The sequence below is a fragment of the Cynocephalus volans genome, chromosome 13, assembly GCF_027409185.1.
Source record: "Cynocephalus volans isolate mCynVol1 chromosome 13, mCynVol1.pri, whole genome shotgun sequence".
Lineage (NCBI taxonomy): Eukaryota > Metazoa > Chordata > Mammalia > Dermoptera > Cynocephalidae > Cynocephalus > Cynocephalus volans.
Genome location: NC_084472.1, coordinates 29,365,957 through 29,384,807, shown reverse-complemented (window position 1 = coordinate 29,384,807; position 18,851 = coordinate 29,365,957). Strand labels below are relative to the sequence as shown.

Sequence of the window (18,851 nt, the reverse complement as noted above, 5' to 3'; positions counted from 1 at the left end):
CTATTCATTTTTTGTGTAGAATAATGTTAGTTTTTCATAGCTGCCTTTTATCGAAGAGAGGAAATTATCCTTTATGGTTAGTTTATTGAGTGTCTTTTTTTTTTTTTAATCACAAAAGGATGTGAGATTGTATCAAATGACTTTTCTACATTCATTGAAAGGGTCAGGTGATTTTGGTCTTTTATTATATTAATATGGTGTTTTACATTTATTGATTTTTGCATGTTGAACAAACCTGGAATTTCTAGATAAATCCCACTTGGTCATGGTGTCTAACCTTTCTTATATCTTGCTGATTAAGCCACTATAATGCTGAGAATTTTTGTGTCTATATTCACAAGTTGTGTTGGTCTGTAATTTTCATTTCTTGTGATATCTTTGTCAGTATTTGGTATCAGAGTGTTACTCCTCATAGAGTAAGTTGGGATGTATGCACTCCTTTTCTATTTTCTGGAAGATTCTGTGAAGGACTTGTGTTAGTTCATTTTTTAATGTTTACTGGAATTCACCAGTGAAACAATCTGACCCTGGGCTAATCTTTGTGGGATTTTTTTTTTTTTTTTTTTTTTTTTGTCGTTTTTTCGTGACCGGCACTCAGCCAGTGAGTGCACCGGTCAGTCCTATATAGGATCCGAACCCGCGGCGGGAGCGTCGCAGCGCTCCCAGCGCAGCACTCTACCAAGTGCGCCACGGGCTCGGCCCATTTGTGGGATTTTTTTTGATAAGTAATTCAATATGTTTATTTGTTAAAGAAGTATTCAAATGTCTTATTTCTTCTTTAGTAAGTTTTGGTAGTTTGTGTCTCTTTAGAAATTTATCCTTTACATCTTGTTTATCTAATTTGCTGGCATAAAATGATTTACAGTGTTCCTTTATAAATTTATTTATTTATTTTTGGTAAGGTCAATAGTAATAATCCCTCTTTAATTGCTGATTTTAATAATTTTAATCTTTTTTCTTGGTCAATGTATCTAGAGTTTTATCAAATTTTTGGACCTTTTCAAAGAACCAGGTTTTGGTTTTGCTGATTGTCTCAATTATTTTTGTATTATAATTCATTTATTTTCACTCTAATCTTTATTATTTTCTTTCTTCTGTTTGCTTTGATTTTGCTTTGATCTTCTTTTTTCCTTTAGGTGTAAACTTAAGTTTCTAATTTAAGATGTTCTTTAGTATAGGCACTTACAGCTAGAAATTAATTTGATTGTTTCACTGGTGAATTCCACTAAACATTAAAAAATGAACTAACACAAGTCCTTCACAGAATCTTCCAAAAAATAGAAATTTCCTTTTAGGTATTATTGTAGTTGCATTCAGTAAGTTTTGTTTTAGCATGTTGTACTTTCATTCTCATTTATCTCAAGTATTTTCTAATTATCATTGAGATTTATTCTTTTACCTGTTCATTATCTAGGAGTGTATTGTTTAATTTCCCCATTTTTTGAATGCCCAGACTTCCAGCTGTTATTGATTTGTAATTTTTTTCCAGTGTGGTTGGAGAAAACACTTTACATGATATCAACCTTTTGAATTGAGTGTGACTTGTCTTATAGTCTAACATATGATTTTTTTTCTGTTTTATAGTTTAACATATGAATGTTCCATATGCACTGGCAAAGAATATTTATTCTGTTGTTGGGTAGAGTGCTTTATAGATGTATGTTAAATCTAGTTGCTGTTTAATGTTGTTCAAGTCTTCTGTTTTCTTGTTGATCTTTCATATAGTTGCCCTATCCATTATTGAAAGTTTATATTGAAGTCTCTAACTATTTTTGTTGAATTGCCTATTTCTCTCTTCAGGTCTGTCAGTTTTTGCTTCATGTATTTTGAGGCTTTGTTGTTAGGTGGAACTATGTTCATAATTATTATATCTTTTTTGATTAATTGACTATTTTATTACTAGAAAATGTCCCTCCATATCTCTTCTAACAATTTTTATTACAAGGTCTATTTTGTTTGATATTAATATAGACACTTCAGCTCTCCTTGGTTACCATTTATATGGTATTTCTTTTTCCAACATTTTGCTTTCAATATATTTGCATCCTTGAATCTAAAGTGTGTCTCTTGTAAACAGCATATAGTAGGGTCATTAAAAAAAAATTCATTCTGTCAATGTTTATACTTTAATTGAAGTGTTTAATCTGTTTACATTTAATGTAATTATTGATATGGTATGATTAATGTCTGCCATTTTGCCATTTATTTTCTCTTTGTCTTGTGTCTTTATATTTCCTCTATTTTTCATCACTACCATCTTTTGTGACCATTTTAATTGCCTTGTAATTTATTTTACTACATATTTTTGAATTATTTTTCTAGCAGTTGCCCTGGAAGTACAATTAACAAAAAATCTATTTTGGATTAATACTTACTTTAAATAGTATACAAAAACATTGCTCCTCTCTTGCTCCCTTCCTTTCCCCGTTTGTTTGTGCTGGTATTGTTTAAATTACATCTTTATAGATTGTGTGACACTCAATGGAGATTTGTAATTACTACTTTATGCAATTGTCTTCTAAACCAGCTAAAAAAAACCCTGAAAAATTTATACATTTATACTGTTTTTTTTTTTTAATGTTTTCTTATATAGCTGTGCTTACTGGTTCTCTTTATTACTTCTCAAGGATTCAAATTACTGTCTAGTGTTATTTCACTTTAACCAGAAGGATTCTCTGTAGTATTTCTTATAGGACAGTCCTCGTAGTGACAAACTCTTTCAGTTTTTAATTATCTGGAAATGTCATATATTTCCGTCATTTTTAAATAATAGATTTGCTTGATATAAGATTCTTGGTACTTTTTTTTTCTTTCTCTTTTCTATACTTTGCCTTCTGGTCTCCATTATATTGAATAAGAAATCCTTTGTTAATTTTATTGAAGATTTTTTTTGTGTATGAAGTGCCACTTTTCTCTTGCTGCTTGAAAGATTCTTTGTCTTTAGCTCTTCACAGCTTGACTATGATATATCTCATGTTTGTATCCTTGAGTTTTTTCTACTTGGAGTTCCTTTAGCATCTTGATTGCACAGGTTAATGTGGGGTTTTTTTTAAACCAAATTTAGGAAGTTTTTGGCTATTACTTCTCCAAGTATTCTTTCTGCTGTCCCTCTCTTTCTTTTTTTCTCTCTTTCCTTATTTGACTACCTTCGGTTGTTTGCAAGTATACTTCACAATGTGTGACATAACTATGAATCTCTTTATTTTTCATTATTTCTTGTTTTCTGCTCTTCAGACTAGGTAATCCTAGTTGACTCATCTTTAAGTTTGTGATTCTTTCTCCTACGTGCTCAAATATGCTGCTGAACCCATATACCAATTTTTTTTATTTTACTTATTATGCTTTTCAACTACAGAGTTTCTTTGTAACCTTACTGATATTTTCTATTTGGCAAAACATCATTTTAATGCTTTAGTTCTTTAGATATTTTCCTTTAGCTCTTTGATCATATTTAAAATAGCAATGCATAAGCTTACTTTGGAATGGTTCCTATTGAGTGCTTTTTTCTTCTGTATGGTCCATACTTTCTTGTTTCTTTGCACTTCTCATATTTTGCTGTTGAAAACTGGACATTTAAAATAATATAATGTGGCAACACTTGACATGAGATTTTCACTCCTCCTCAGGATATGTTCCTGGTGCTGTTTGCTGAAATTGTCATTTGTTTGTTTAGTGGCCTTCCTAATAATCCTGTAAAATATGTTTTCTGGGTCATGTGTAAGCACTGAAATCTCTTTTCAGCTTAATGATCTGTTAATGATTGGACAATGATCTTTAAAAGTCTGGAAATAGTAAGGTAATCTTCCTGTCTCTTCTGAGGCACTTTGTGTGCTTGTTTAGGCACATCTTCAATACTCATCTAAGTGGTTGTCAACTCTGCCTTAGTTTTCACTTCCTGCTGTCATAGAGCCTCAAGGTCAGCCAGAGGCAAGAGCTTAAGTGGCTTCTCAGGTATTTTCAGAGAATGTAAATAATCCTGGGCTTTCACACATTCCTAGGTATTGCAGTCTTCTAGATTCTCAGGAATTTCTTTGAGCTTTACAAAGCCACTATGGACATTATTTATCAGCTTTCCTTTTTAAGTTTGTTAAGTTTGATTAGTTTGATTTGTTTGACTAGTTTGATTTAAGTTTGTTAAGCTTGATTTAAGTTTGTTTAAGCTTGATTAGTTCTATTATTAGTCAATTGTTTGTCTCAGTTGTTATCCATTGTCCCAGATGGCCACAAAGTTAATCAATTACCTGTAATTTTTGACAGTCATGCTCTGGAACTTTTCTGGGGAAAGATGTTTTGCACTGGGTGAGCTGTGCATCAAGTCAAATACAGACATCCTTGCAAGTGGGGTCTTCCTAAAAACCACAAGACAATTCTTTGACAGTGAAGCTTTGAAAGCTTTCCAGCCAGGTTCTACTCCCTCCGGTAGCTGTCATTTTCGCCATAAATGGGGGCACTGTGTTTTGAAGGCTTCTGTGGAGGTGGAACAAGTAACCAGGAGAAATTAAAACACCACAAATCACACTTTTCTTACCAAGATTAGCCCCTTTTTATTGACTAACTGTGCCCTTCAATGCTCCAAGCCTTTGGTTAATGTTTGCAATTCTGAGAAGGCTGATCTGACTTCGTTTCCCCCAGTTTTCTCATTGCAGTTATGGAGAAGAGAGTTTTCAGAGGTTCTTCCTCCTCTGTTTTCACTGATGTCCTTTGCAAGTACTTAATCTTGGAATGTTGGCCTTTTATTTCACATTTTTCATGATCTTATTTTTCCTTCAATTTTGTTTATGATGTCTATTGCCACACAACTTTTATAAAATATGCTGTCAAACACGTCAACAGATCTCCTGATTTACTTGGCAAGATGACATTCTCCTTTAGCCCAAGGTTAAACAGATAAACTCATACTGATTACTTTCAAATTTTGTACTGTTTTGTGTTTGCATTTAGATTTTTGTCCATCTAAAATTTATTTTTGTTTTGATGTGAGTTAGATGTGAGGTACAGAGACCACTTTGTGTTTTTTTTAAACAGAGATTCCACATTATTCCAGCCCCATTTTTTAAACAATTTCTCTCTCCCTAAATTCAGATACCAATTTTAAAAATATTAATTTATATCTATGTCTGGCCTCTAGTTTTCTCCTCTGATCTTTTTTTATTACATGACAAAAATAAATACTGCTTTAAGATAGTGATATTATAGAATATTTTAATATCTGGTAACAAGTTTCTAAAATTTTTCAGATACCATTAGTTTCACACACCTTTTCTTTCATATGTACTGTGGAAGAGTATTCCGTTTTGCAGTTCAAAAGAGAATATTCTGTTTTATTATATTTTAATATTAAGTTTGAGAGAATGGACATTATATTCTATTGCATTTTCCCAATGACATATGATTCTTTTCATGTAGATTTCGATTTAGGTTTTTTAGTAAGACTTTTTGTTTGCTTTATATAGGTCCTTTCTTTTTCTGTTGAATTTATTTTCACAAATTTTATATTTTTGACAAAACCTGAAGTATTATCATTATATTTAAAAAACAGATTATTGCTTTTATAGATAAAAGCTATTAATTTCCTTATGCTTATATCCAGCTATTTTACCAAAATCCTTTATTGTAGTTATAAGTAAAATCTTGCTTTTCTAGGTATTTAATAATATCATGTGAAGTTAAAGCTATATATACTTTCTATTCACTTTCAATGTTATCGCAATGTTTGGTTTTATTACCAAATTGTGATTAGCTAATTTTTCACAAAATAAAACTAATAATAGTGGTGATGAAAGATAACGTAGTCTTATTCTTGAGTTCAATGCGCATGTATTCAGCATTTCAGACTTTGTTTTGATATTTGCTATTGGTTCATTATATTATATTTGAGTAGTTTTACTTGGACTAGTTTAAAAAATTATAAAACCTGGAAAGTGAATTTATCAAATGGCTACTTTGTAAAGTGTTGCCATATTTGTATTATTTTATCCTTTAATTTTTTGCTGTGATAAATTATGATTCAAAATTTTTGAATGTTTTTCAGTTTTTATGTAACTAAAACACATTCTATTTTATTTTAAACACTAGACTCAATTTCAATTGGATTTGCTTTATTTTATTCAGAATCTTGCATCATTTTTTTATAGATGAAAACATCCTGGGTGTTATTTTATAATATTTTAATCATTATTAAGGTATGGTAGCTGCCTAAAGTGATATATAATTTATATTTTCCCCTTATAAAAGGAAAGAAAACTCCAAAATTCACTCATTTTCTATGTATTTTTTCTTAGCAAGAAGAGTTGAAAAGAATTTTTGATCAACTAACCTGGAAGCAAAAAAATTATGAAAAGCAATATCTGGAAGCATTTAATGACTTTTATACTGCAGTAAGTTGACCTTTTCCTACTTCCCACTAGAGCTCAATTTTCTATTCCCAAGTATTAACTGGCATAACTAGAAGTAATAATTTCATTATTATATATTCCTTTTTTGATAATTAAACATGTATAACTTTTTTTCTTTTCTTAAAGAAAAAAATATGGAATGTTGAGCTTTCTAATATTACAAAAGATTTTACAGACATTTCAATAGCATGTAGTCAACTGACACAAGAAAATAAAAAACTTGAGTCTGAAATCGACAGCATAAAAGAACAAATGAGTGAAAGGTAATTCTGAAAATATTTTTTTCTTATATTCCATATTAAATATGTTAAATGTAACAAACTTCTCTAATTTGTGCCTCTGGGATGATATGGAGGTATTTTATCATTAGCTTAAATTCTGTTTAGTTTTATTCCAAATGTTGCTCTTTAATCACTCTGGATCCCTTTAGAAAAGTCAAAATAATAATAAAAAAGATCTTATAAGGAATTTTAGACACACTCATCTCACTTCCTTTTGACAAATTCTCTTGTATTCAAAGATACTTTAAACTGAAAATATGAATAGTCAAGCTCATGATTTCCTTCAGTCAACCCTCAGTTCTTTCCTACAGCTACTAAACTAGTTTTCTTGGCTCAAAAACCTATGAGTTTTCTTGATACCTCTTTTTATTCTAATGCTCGTATTCAACATATCCATAAGAACTATGCCACATACTCTTTTCTGTTTAATCTGTCCACTATATTAGTACACCAGCAATCTAGTATAAGCTATCATCATGTCTTGCATAAACTTATGGTGGCTTCCACATCTGGTTACCACGTAACCATGATCCTCCCTTTCAAGTGCGTTACCTACATTATGGTAGGAGTGGTTTTCTTTTCTTTTTTTTAACATAAGTATGGTCAGTTCTTCTCCATAATTGTATTAATTTTAGTGGGGTGAAGAGACAAAAACTCCTTCTTGACATATCCCACAATGTCTTTTGAATAAATATACCTGTCTCTGCATTCACATATTGTTCCAGGTTCGCTCTTATTATTTGCTTAAAGTACAATAGTTTCCTTCAATTTCTTTTACTTGCCACATTGTTTCCCAGGACACATATGGCATTTGTATGCTATTTTCTTTTCCTAGAATGTTTCTACAGCTTCTTTTTACCTAATTGCTACTTATCCTTAACATTGCAGCCTAGGAGTCAGTTCCAGGAAGCCTTCATTGACTATCCAGTGAAATCTGGTTCCTCTGTTATATGTATATATGGCACACATGCTAGTCTCCATCGTATCTTTTGTCATATTTTCAAATTTGTCTGTGTGAATATTTGATTGATGTCTGTCTCCCTTAAAAAAATATGAGAATATCCATAAAGGCAGACATAGGGCAGGACTATTTTTTATTCACTATCAAATGCTTATTGTCTAACAGATTGCCTGGCACACACTATGCTATCCATAATTAAGTACTTAAGAGAAGAAAGGAGGAAAGAAGGGAAAGAGATGATCATGATATTTGGTGATCGTACAGGAAGTTAAAAAAAATTTCTTAGTGATTATTTTATCTTTGTAAATGATAGAATGGAACCATTTGTAAAACTTTTCTGTAGGTTAAACATACTTTTCTTTTTAAGAAAGCAAAAGAAACTTTTCTAAAGGATAACCTAAAATTATAGTTGTTAATATTATTACATTTTATTATTTTATTAAGGAAGAGAACCAGAGGAGCAAAAACAAGCAAACAAACAAAGCTCTGAAGAGTGAGTGAGTTAATAGGAGACCCCTCTGGAGGAAAGGAAGAGTATGTGAGAGTTGGCATTCATTAGATTATTCTGCAGTAGCAAACAATCCCCAGATCTTAGTGGCTTAGCAGTATAAGGGTTTATTTCTAACTCACATTGCAATTTAGCTGTGTATGTTGTGTCTGTGCTTCATATTATTTCCTCTGGGATCCAGGGTGAAGGACTGGATCCTTCTGGGGCATGTTGTTCAGGTACTACAGGGAAAAGTTTATTAGTGAGATCACTCGATGCCTCTTACAGCTTCCACAGGAAGGTGATAGATGTTATTTCTGCTCACTTTCCATTGAACAAAGCAAGTCAGAAGGCCAAGTCTGATGTCAATCAGGTGAGAATTCTAATTCTCTTAAGAAGTGAGAGAGTGAATAATTGGGAACACAAATACAATCTATCACATGCAGTGCAAATGCAGCACTAGTTATAGGAGAGGTTGTCCATGGTGTGCATATGGCTTGCCCAGGTAACTCCTTAAGATTTCAGTTAATTATTTCAATTTTCTCCATAATTTTTACTTGATATTTAAAAAATTATTGAAACATATGTGATTGTACATATCTTTGGTATGTACAATACCACATGTGATACCTGTGTGCATTATGTAATGCTCAAATCAGGGTAATTACTATGTTCAACATTATACAATGTAATCATTTTTTGTGGCCTTTTACCAATTTCTCACTTAAACTCCTTCATCCTATCCGTTTCCCACCTCTGGTAACCACAGTTTTGTTCAATCCTTTTGAAAGTTCAACAGATTATTGTGATCGTTGTATTTTTCCTTCTTTCCTTTATTTTAAATTGAGGTTTTTTTTAACTCCCACTTATGAGTGAGGACGTGTGGTATTTCTCTCTCTGTGCCTGGATTATTTCATTTAACATAATTTCTCTAAGTTCATCCATGTTGCTGCATGTGGAAGAATTTTATTCTTTTTTATGGCTGACTAGTATTCCATTATGTACATGTACCACATTTTCCTTATTCAGTCATCTGCTGATGGACATTTATGTTGGTTCCAACTCTTCGCTATTGTAAATAGAGCTGCAATAAACATGGTGGTGCAGGTATCCTTTTTGACAAGATTTCCATTCCTTTGGGTATATACCCAGTATATATTGCTGGATCATATGGCAGTTCTATCTGCAGTTGTTTGAGAAAACTCCATACTGTTTTCCATAAGGTCTGTACTAATTTATAATCACACCAACAGTGTGGAAGGGTTCCCCTTTCTCCACATCCTCACCAGCATTTATTATTCTCTGTCTTTTTGCTAATGGCCAATCTAACTGGGGTGAGATGATACCTCCGTGTGGTTTTGATTTACATTTCACTGATGATTAGTGATGTTGAGTATTTTTTTCACGTGTCTGTGGCCACTTGCTTATTTTCTTTTGAAAAATGCCTGTTCAGCTCCTTTGTTCATCTTATAATCAGGTTGCTTGGTTTTTTTACTGCTAAGTTGTTTGAGTTTCTTGTATACTCTGGACATTAATCCATTGTCAGATGTGCAGCTTGCAAATAACTTCTCCCATTCTGTAGATTGTCTTTTTGCTCTGTTAATTTAGTTTGCTGTGCAGAAGCTTTTTAGTTTGATATAATTCCATTTGTTTATTTTTTCTTTTCTTGCCTGTTCTTTTAAGGTCTTTGCCTAGTCCTACTTCCTAAAGTGTTTCCCTTATGTCTTCTTCTAAGAGTTTTATAGTTTCAGGTCTTATAGTTAAGTCTTTAATTCATTAATTCCTTTCAAGTTGATTTTGGTATATGGCAAGAGGTACAGATCTAGTTTCATTCTTCCAGTTTTCATACCACCATTTATCAAAGAGGCAGTCTTTTCCCCAATGTACATTCTTGTTGCTTTTGTCAAAGATCAGTTGGCTGTAAATATGTGGGTAGCTTGGCAATTTGGGGTCTTTTGTTGTTCTATATGAATATTAGGATTGTTTTTTTCTATTTCTGTGTGGAATGTCATGGTATTTTGATGGGAATTGCTTTGAATATGTCGATCACTTTGGGTAGTATGGACATTTTTACAAGGTAATTCTTCCAATCTATGAACATGGGATACCTTTCCATCTTTTTGTGTTCTCTTCAATTTCTTTCAGCAGTGATTTGTAGTCTCATTGTAGAGATCTTTCACCTCCTTGGTTAAATTTATTCCCAGGTATTTTAACTTTTGGTGACTATTGTACATGGGCTAATTTTCTGCTAGTTCATTACTGGAGTATAAAAATGCTATTGAATTTTGCATGTTGATTTTGTATGCTGCAACTTTACTGAAATTGTTTAGCAGCTCTAAGAGATTTTTGTAGTCTTTAGGTTTTTTCTCTATGTAGGATCATATCATTTGCAAACAGGGACAATTTCACTTTGTCTTTTTCAATCTGGATGCCCTTTCTTTCTTTCTCTTGCCTGATTGCTCTGGCTAGCATTTCCAGAACTGTACTTCCAATACATATATTACTTCTACTGTGTTGAGGTATTTTCCTTCTATACCTAATTTGCTTAGAGTCTTTATCACGAAGGAATGTTGAATTTTGTCAAATGCTTTTTCTGCATAGTCAAGATAATCATATGGTTCATACCACTGATTTTGTTGATGTGGTTTATCACATTTATTGATTTGCATAGATTGAATGATCCTTGCATCCCTGAGATTCATCACACTTGATCATGGTGTAAAATTTTTTTGATGTCTTACTTATTGTTTGCTAATATTTTGTTGAGGATTTATTTTCATTAAGGATATTTGCCTGTAATTCTCTTTTATTTGTTGTATCTGTGTCTGGTGTTTGTATCTAGGTGAAGCTGGCCTTTTAAAATGAGTTCAGTAGAGTGGCATTGGTTTCAATTTTTTGAAATAATTAAAGAAAATTGGTATTAATTCCTCTTTAAAGGTTTGATAGAATTCAGAAGTAAAGCCATCCAGTCCTGGGGTTTTCTTTGTTAGAAGACTGCTGATTACTGCTTCAGTCTCATTGCTTGTTATTGGCCTCTTCAGGTTTTTGATTTCTTCTAGGTTCATTCTTGGTAATTTGTATGTGTCTAGAAATATTACATTTACTCCAGGTTTTCACATTTGTTGACATATAGTAGTGTATAATAGTTTCTAATGGTATTTCTGTGATACTGGTTGTAGTGTCTCCTTTTTCACTTCTGATTTTTGTTATGAGTTCTTCTCTCTTTTTTTTTTTAATTAGCCTACCTAATGGTTTGTCTATTTTGCTTCTCAAAATCACGACTTTTTATTTCATTGATCTTTTGTAATGGTTTTTGGGTCTCTATTTTGTTTAGTTTGGCTCTGACTCTTAATTCTTTTCATCTACCAATTTCAGGGTTAGATTGTTCTTGTATTCCTAGTTTTTGAGGTATAGCATTAGGTTGTTTATTTGAAATCTTTCTATTATTTTGATGTAAACATTTATTTCAATGAACTTCACTCTTAGTACTGCTTGTGCAGTATCCCACAGGTTTTGGTATGATGTGTCTTTTTGTCATTAGTTTCAAGAAATGTTTTGATTTCCTGTTTAATTTCTTCTTAGACCCATAGGTCATTCAGTAGCATGTTTTTTAATTCCACATATTTGTATAGTTTCCAGAGTTTCATTTGTTATTGATTTCTAGTTTTAATCTGTTGTGGTATGAAAGGATACTTAAAATGTTTTCAATTTTTAAAAAATTGTTGGGACTTGATTTGTGACTTGACATGTGGTCTTTCCTGGAGACTATTTCATGTGCTGATGAGAAGAATGTATATTCTGTTGTTGTTGGATGAAATGTTCTGTAGATATCTGCCGGGTCAAATTGATCTAAAGTGTAGTTTAAATCCTGTGTTTCTCTGTTGATTTGTCACCTAGATGATCTGTCCAATGGTGATAATGGGGTGTTCAGCTACCCAACTATTATCGTATTGTGGTTTATCTCTCTCTCTCTCTCTCTTTTTTTTTTTTAGGTCCAGTAGTGTTTGCTTTACATATCTGAGTGCTCTTATGTTGGGTTCATATATATTTATGATTATTATGTCTTCTCGCTGGATAGATCCTTTTATCATTGTATAATGGCCTTCTTTGTCTCCTTTTATGGTTTTTGGTTTAGAGTCTATTTTATTCAATATAAGAATAGCTGCACCTGCTTGGTTTTGGTTTCCACTTGTGTGGTATATCAGTATATCTTTTTCCATGCCTTCACTATTAGTCTGTGTGTATCTTTATAGGTAAGGTTAGTCTCTTGAAGACAGCATATAGCTGGGTCTAGCTTTTTAATTCAATCATTCAGTCCTTATCTTTTGAGTGGAGAATTTATTCCATTTACATTTAGGGTTATTATTGAAAGGTATTGTCTAACATGCAGCATTTTATTGATTTTAATTTGAATGTTTTAAATATCTTTCATTCCTTTCCTCCCCTTTTATTGTTTGTCTTTGGTGTTCGTTGGTTTTTTGAGGTAGTAAGATACAACTTCTTTCTCTTTCTCATTTGCATTTTTGTTCTACAAGTCAGTTTTGTTCTTTCTTGTATATTCATGGTAGTGATTACCATTTTACAGATAACAGATGCAGGACTCCCTTAAGGATTTCTTGAAGGTCTTGTCATGTGGTGGTGAACTCTCACAGTTTTTGTTTGTTTGGGAAGTACACTATTTCCACCTCATTTCTGAAGGATCATCTTTCTGGGTATAATATTCTTGGCTGGTAGTTTTATTATTTCAGTATTTTGAATATATCCAAGTGCATCTGTGGCCTAGGCCATGGGGCATTTAGTGATTCCTTGCTGAGGTTAGTGACACTGTGTGGGTTCATCAAAGACATGGGTGAGTTCTCAAGTTCTTGGGAGAAATGCCTGGGTTCCCTGTCACTGTTTGGCTGGGGTGGATGACCCTGGGTGGGCTTGTTGGCACCCCAGCTAGTGTCCTATGACACTGATGGATGCACTGTAGTATACTGGAGCTCCTCGGTTTGAATGGGTGACCCTGGCTGGGTTTTTTCCTTCCTCTTTCCTATAGGCAGAGGCTCCTCCTGGATCCTTGCTTCCTCCAGCTAGGGGATGGGTTTGTGATTATTGGGACTTTTCTTCTTTACTCTATGTGTGCATCCTGGGTTTTTGCATTGTCAGGGATTCTGCATGTGTCTCTCCCTGGATCAAGGCAGTCTTGTGGGCTGTGCACATACCTACCACCCCAAGGTGTGCTACTGCATGTGGCATCATAATTCCCCCTGCGAGTTGGGCCACTGGGTCATGGGTCTGTACTTGCTCATGTCTTTCCCCAGCCTCCACTGGTGGTTCTCCTTCTGCCAATGCCATTGAGTGGCGAGGTTCCTGGGAACACTGCTGCCATCAGTTGAAATTAAAAATTGAATGGATGATTTTAAGAGCAGATTACATGGTGCTGAACAAAGAATTAGTGAAAGATCAGTAAAATAAAAGAACGATTAAGAGATTTGCAGGCAAGAGTCATCTATCACATATCTGAGTCACATTCCAAAGGAAGAGAAAAGAGGTGATATTTGAGGTGATAATTAGTTCCTGTGACAAATAGTTCTTATATTCTTGTCTTTAACTGGCAAGTGTATATATATAAAACATTGTAATTATTTGCATATATAGACTGGCACGTTTCTCTTTATATAGAGAGAGTATATATATTACATTATATTTATGTGCAAATAATTGCATTTGCATACTTATGCAAATGTAATTATTCATTTACCAGTTTTATTTGCTTTCCTTCCTAATTTGCTAAGTCATTTTATGATTCCCCATTTGATGCAGATATTTAAAACTTATCTTTTCTCTTAAACATAATATGAATAGCTATTTAATAATCAGTGTCTAATAATTTACATTTCTGAGGTCTTTATAATCAGCTTCTACATCTTAATTTTCCAGTTCATCCTTTTGGCACCCTTTTTTCTAGTGTTCTGACCTTTTTTTGCTGTGTGTAGTCCATTTTCTTCTGGAAACTATTTGTAGTATATCTTTGAGTCCTATGATAAAGTTAACTTAATCATTTGCAGTCTTATACTCATGAGAGAGGTTCTGTATTTAACTTGTGCCTTTGTATGTGCTCTACACTCAGGTTTTGTTTCCTAAGCCAAAATAAACAAAGCTTTATTTTACCAAAATTTCCAGTGCCATCAGGGCAATAGTGTCTTCTATCATCTCTTTAACACTGATTATAATGCATATCTGTTGTAAAAAATTTGGAAAATACAAAAGCATACAAAAAGAGACTGAAACCCTAAAATCATTTTACTATATAGAGATATTACTATGAATATACTACTGATTCTTTTATTCTTAATGAATAACTAATGTGAATCCTGATTTTATTCCCAACATGACAAAATGGATTTTTTGTCATTTATACACATTTCAAATACATTTTTAAAATATCTACGTAAAGTCTGTTGTATGGATAAACTATGATTTGTGTAATAATTACTTTAATTTAGATTGTTTTTATTTTTACAACATGTTATAAATATTGTGGTGGTGAATTTTCATTCAGAAAACTTTCTCAGCATCTTGGCATTTTAAAATTTAAAATAGGTTTAGAGAATTTGATTAGCAATAAAATTTTTAAAACTCCTGATACATCTCTAAAATTTTCCAGAAAGACACTGCCATTTATTGAGGCTGAACAGTGTGAGCTTGTACTACATGCACATGTTAAATTGAATGCTATAGTTGTTAAAAAATTTCTTTCAACATGTTAAATGAAAAATGTATATTCTCAATATTGTTTGGAAGTCTATTTCTTTGATTACTAGTAAGGTTTAATATTTACACATTGTCTCTTGAATTCTATGTTTTCTAAATAATTTTTGTGTGTTTCCTAAATAATTTTTGTGTGTTTCCAAGGAAAAAAATGAGGAACACAAGGTTTAAACAGGCAAAATGGCTTCTTTGAAGACTCACAGTTAAATACAGCTGGAATTTGAAAACTGATTCTATATTCAGCTTCAGAAATTTTTGTCTTATTTCATTTTTTTGCATTTTAACCTGATGTCAATTTATCTGATATTTAGTGAATGTTCAGGTATGCTTGATATATTAGTCCAGTAATAATGATCACAAATAGTAGACATAACATTAAAATTGCAGTCATCTCAATGCACGTGTAAGATGGTGGTGAGTTCACCAAGTCACAGTTTTGGCATTGTTGGAGCTCAGAACAAGTACATGATCTGACTGTGTGCCAGTGTATGTGTGTGCACGTAGCATGTATTTTTATGTGGCAGGCAGGCAGGAGCACATATTGAGGTATTTGGATTCAGCTGAGGATTGTAGAAATCAACTAAAGAAGACATACCGTTAGAATTCTCTTTTAAAGATGTCATGCTAGGGGTAATTGGATAAATTAAGATTTGAATAAGTTTGATGGAAGTACCAGACATTAAATGAAAAAGGAAAAAACAGAAAGGTTTGGGGGAAGTTTTTGATATATTTGATTAGGAATTGTGTATGGCATGATACATATATCTGTGTCTAGAAATTACTTTGATCTATGCATCTGAAATTGTAGAAAGATATAGATGTTAGATATTAAATACAGACGTACTGTACTTTAAGTTGTCAAACAAGTATTTTCATGTTTGTCCCTCTATCGGCTCCTTAAAAATTTGAATTTTCATGAGATAGAAATTTTGTGGGCCAAAATATAACACTAGGCCATGTATCAGTATAACATGAAGTTGCCCCCATATCTGATAAGGCAGAATCAAGAAATATTGTTAATGGCTTTTATAGACTTCATCCACTAACTTACAGCTTGGTTGGCCATGAAACAGATAATATCTCCTTCAAAAATACAAGAGAAAAAATATCATTCATTAGAAAATTAAACCCAAATACAACTAAAAAGACATAAATATGAAGTAGTAACCTTCTATGAAAAAAGCACCAAATATGGTTAAAGTATACTTTTTGTGATGAGGAACATACTAATTATCCTGATTTGATTATCACATATTGTACACTGGTATTAATATTAAACTCTGTACCCCACAACTATGTATCCTCAATTATGTTTCCATGAAAAATATTATTTAATGGAGGGATATGTCAAACATTTGAATAAGACCTAATAATTAGAAAATGTCAAGTTCTAATCAAATAAGTTAGAAGTTGTGTTTATAATGAAACTCCTAATATAATATTATTTTATAATTTAATAAAATGATTGTCAGGTGAAACTAACCAAGATAACTTTAAAATGACTATTTGTAAGGATAAATAGCTCTATGGTATATTTCAGTTTGACAAAGATTATATCACTATTGAACTCTGTAGTATTAGTTGAGTTAGACATAGAAAATTGAAACAGAAGTACATACCAGCAACAATCAATTAGAAATAAAATCTTAAAAGATACCTCTTGTAATGCAATTTGATCATGGAATAAATATAGAAAGCAGATGTATAATAACTCTGCACAGAAGACTACATAATATTATTGAGGCAAATTAAAGAAGATGTAAGTCAGCAGGGGGACATAACTTGGCCATAGATTGGAATACTCTCTATTGTAAAGAAGTTCATGCAATTACCAAAAAATTCTTAGCAAATTTTGTGTTTGTGTGTGTATGTGTGTATGTGTAAACTTAAAAACTAATTCTAAAATGCATATGGAAAATCAAAGAAGCACAAATGTTCAGAACAGTGTTAAAAAAAACAACTAAGCTTGAGAAATTACGATACCATTTTCAAAAATTGTAATAAAGCTCAATATGTAAGGTGATTAGTTATTGGTGCAAGGATAGATAAATAAACCAGAGGAACTGAATAAAAATCCAGAATCAGACCCATATATACATTCACTTGATTTGTGACAAATGTGCCACTGTAGTGCAGCAGAGAATGAGTGGCCTTTTAAATAGCTTTATGAAAAAATAAATCTTCACTTTTACCAGTCACTGCAAATAGAGTACAGCTGTAAATGTGAAAGTTAAAACAACAAAAAACCCTAACACAAAACATAGGAAAATATCTCAATAAGTATGAATAAGGAAAAGTTTTCTTAAACAGGAAAATAAATACCATCTTAATGAAAAAAATTGATAAATAAACACAAACATTGTCAGTGAAAAAATAAGCCACAGACTGATAAAAGATATTGGTAATACCTATATCTGAGAAGATAAATCAATAAACTAGTAAAAATTAATAAATAATAACATTATAAATATAAATGTATAAATATAAAATAACGTAAAATGAAATAATTAAAAATCAATAAAGAAAAAGAAAATAATCCAATAAAAATAGGCAAAGACTTGAACAGTCACTTCACAAAAGAGAATAATCAAATGCCCAGTAATTATGATAATGTGCTTGATTTTAGTCATTAGGGAATGTAAACTAAAACCACAATGAGATACCATCGCACATCCATCTGAATGGCTAAAATGCAAAGACTGTTGATACTTGGGTTTGACCAGGAAGGTAGAACAAGTAGGACTCTCACACACTACCAGTGGGAGTGGAGTTTTGTACAACAGTGTTCTGCTACAGAGTTACATACATTCCACTCCTACGTATATACCCAACAGTAATTCATGCACATGTGCATTTAAAGTCACTTCCAAGAATGTTGATAGCAGCAGTGCCTTAACAGCTACAAGCTGGAAAATACTTAAATGAATATCAGGGGTGGAATAGACAAATAAAATGTAACACATCCATACAAAGTGATACTCTGAAGCAATGAGAATGAACAGATGTCAGCTACTTAAAACAATTTAGATGACTATCATAAACATAATATTGAGCAAAAGAAGGCAAAATGACAGTATATACTGTATGATCCTGTTCAAAAACAGGCAAGACTTTTGATGGTGGTGACAGAAGTCAGTTCCTATTGGATGGTAATGACTAGGAGAACACACACTAGGGGCTTCTGCTGGCCATGTTTAATTTTTTTTTTTTTTTTTACCTAAATGAGGGTGGTGGTGGTACATTCACATTGAAAATGGACTGAGCTATACTCTGATTTGTATAGCCTTCTGTATAAAGGTTCTACTTCAATAAAATGTTACTTTAAAAACAAGCATTAAGTTACATAAATTGTTTATTCAGTCCAACTAAAATGTATTAATTTTGTATTGAATTGATATTATATACAAACATTAAGATAGGCTCTAAAGTTGCAATATAGATAAGGGAAACTTCCTGTCTTCAGTGAGCCCCCAAGAAAAATAATTATTATAGAAGCTATACTTTCTTAGCAGACGTGTCTTAATAGCTACAAGCTGGAAAATACTTAAATGAACATCATTTAAAAGTACTTTAAAGTACTTTAATGTACTTATTAAAATAAAATTTTATTAAAGTAACAATTTTACTATTTCTTATTAAAGTACAACTTATTGTAGTACTTATTAAAGTACAATAAGAAATGCAGAAAAGGTTGTAGCAAGAGCTTCTGAGCTGCAGCTCATTTTAACCACTAGTGACTATGATTACCTGTGATGTTTTTTAAATTCATTTTTGTGGTTTCCTGTAAGTATTGTCTTTTAATAAAAATATCAAATTTGTTTAATTATTTTTCATCTTAGAAATAATATGGCCTTAGTGATGTTTTTACAAATAAAATGAAAAAAATAAAATTGTGCAGCTTTTACATAGCTTCCTACCACTACACTGTAACTGCTTGAAGGTAAGGCCTATGCATATTTTCCCTCATTTTT

General features: G+C 32.1%; 1 protein-coding gene across 1 annotated transcript in view; it reads left to right on the top strand.

Moving 5' to 3' along the window:
- CCDC178 (coiled-coil domain containing 178) overlaps positions 1-18,851 on the top strand; it is a 452,087-nt gene that overhangs the window by 103,604 nt on the left and 329,632 nt on the right. The window contains exons 10-11 of the mRNA XM_063077500.1: positions 6,282-6,377; positions 6,522-6,658. Coding sequence (XP_062933570.1) covers positions 6,282-6,377; positions 6,522-6,658 — 233 coding nt within the window. The remainder of the gene's footprint in view (positions 1-6,281; positions 6,378-6,521; positions 6,659-18,851) is intronic.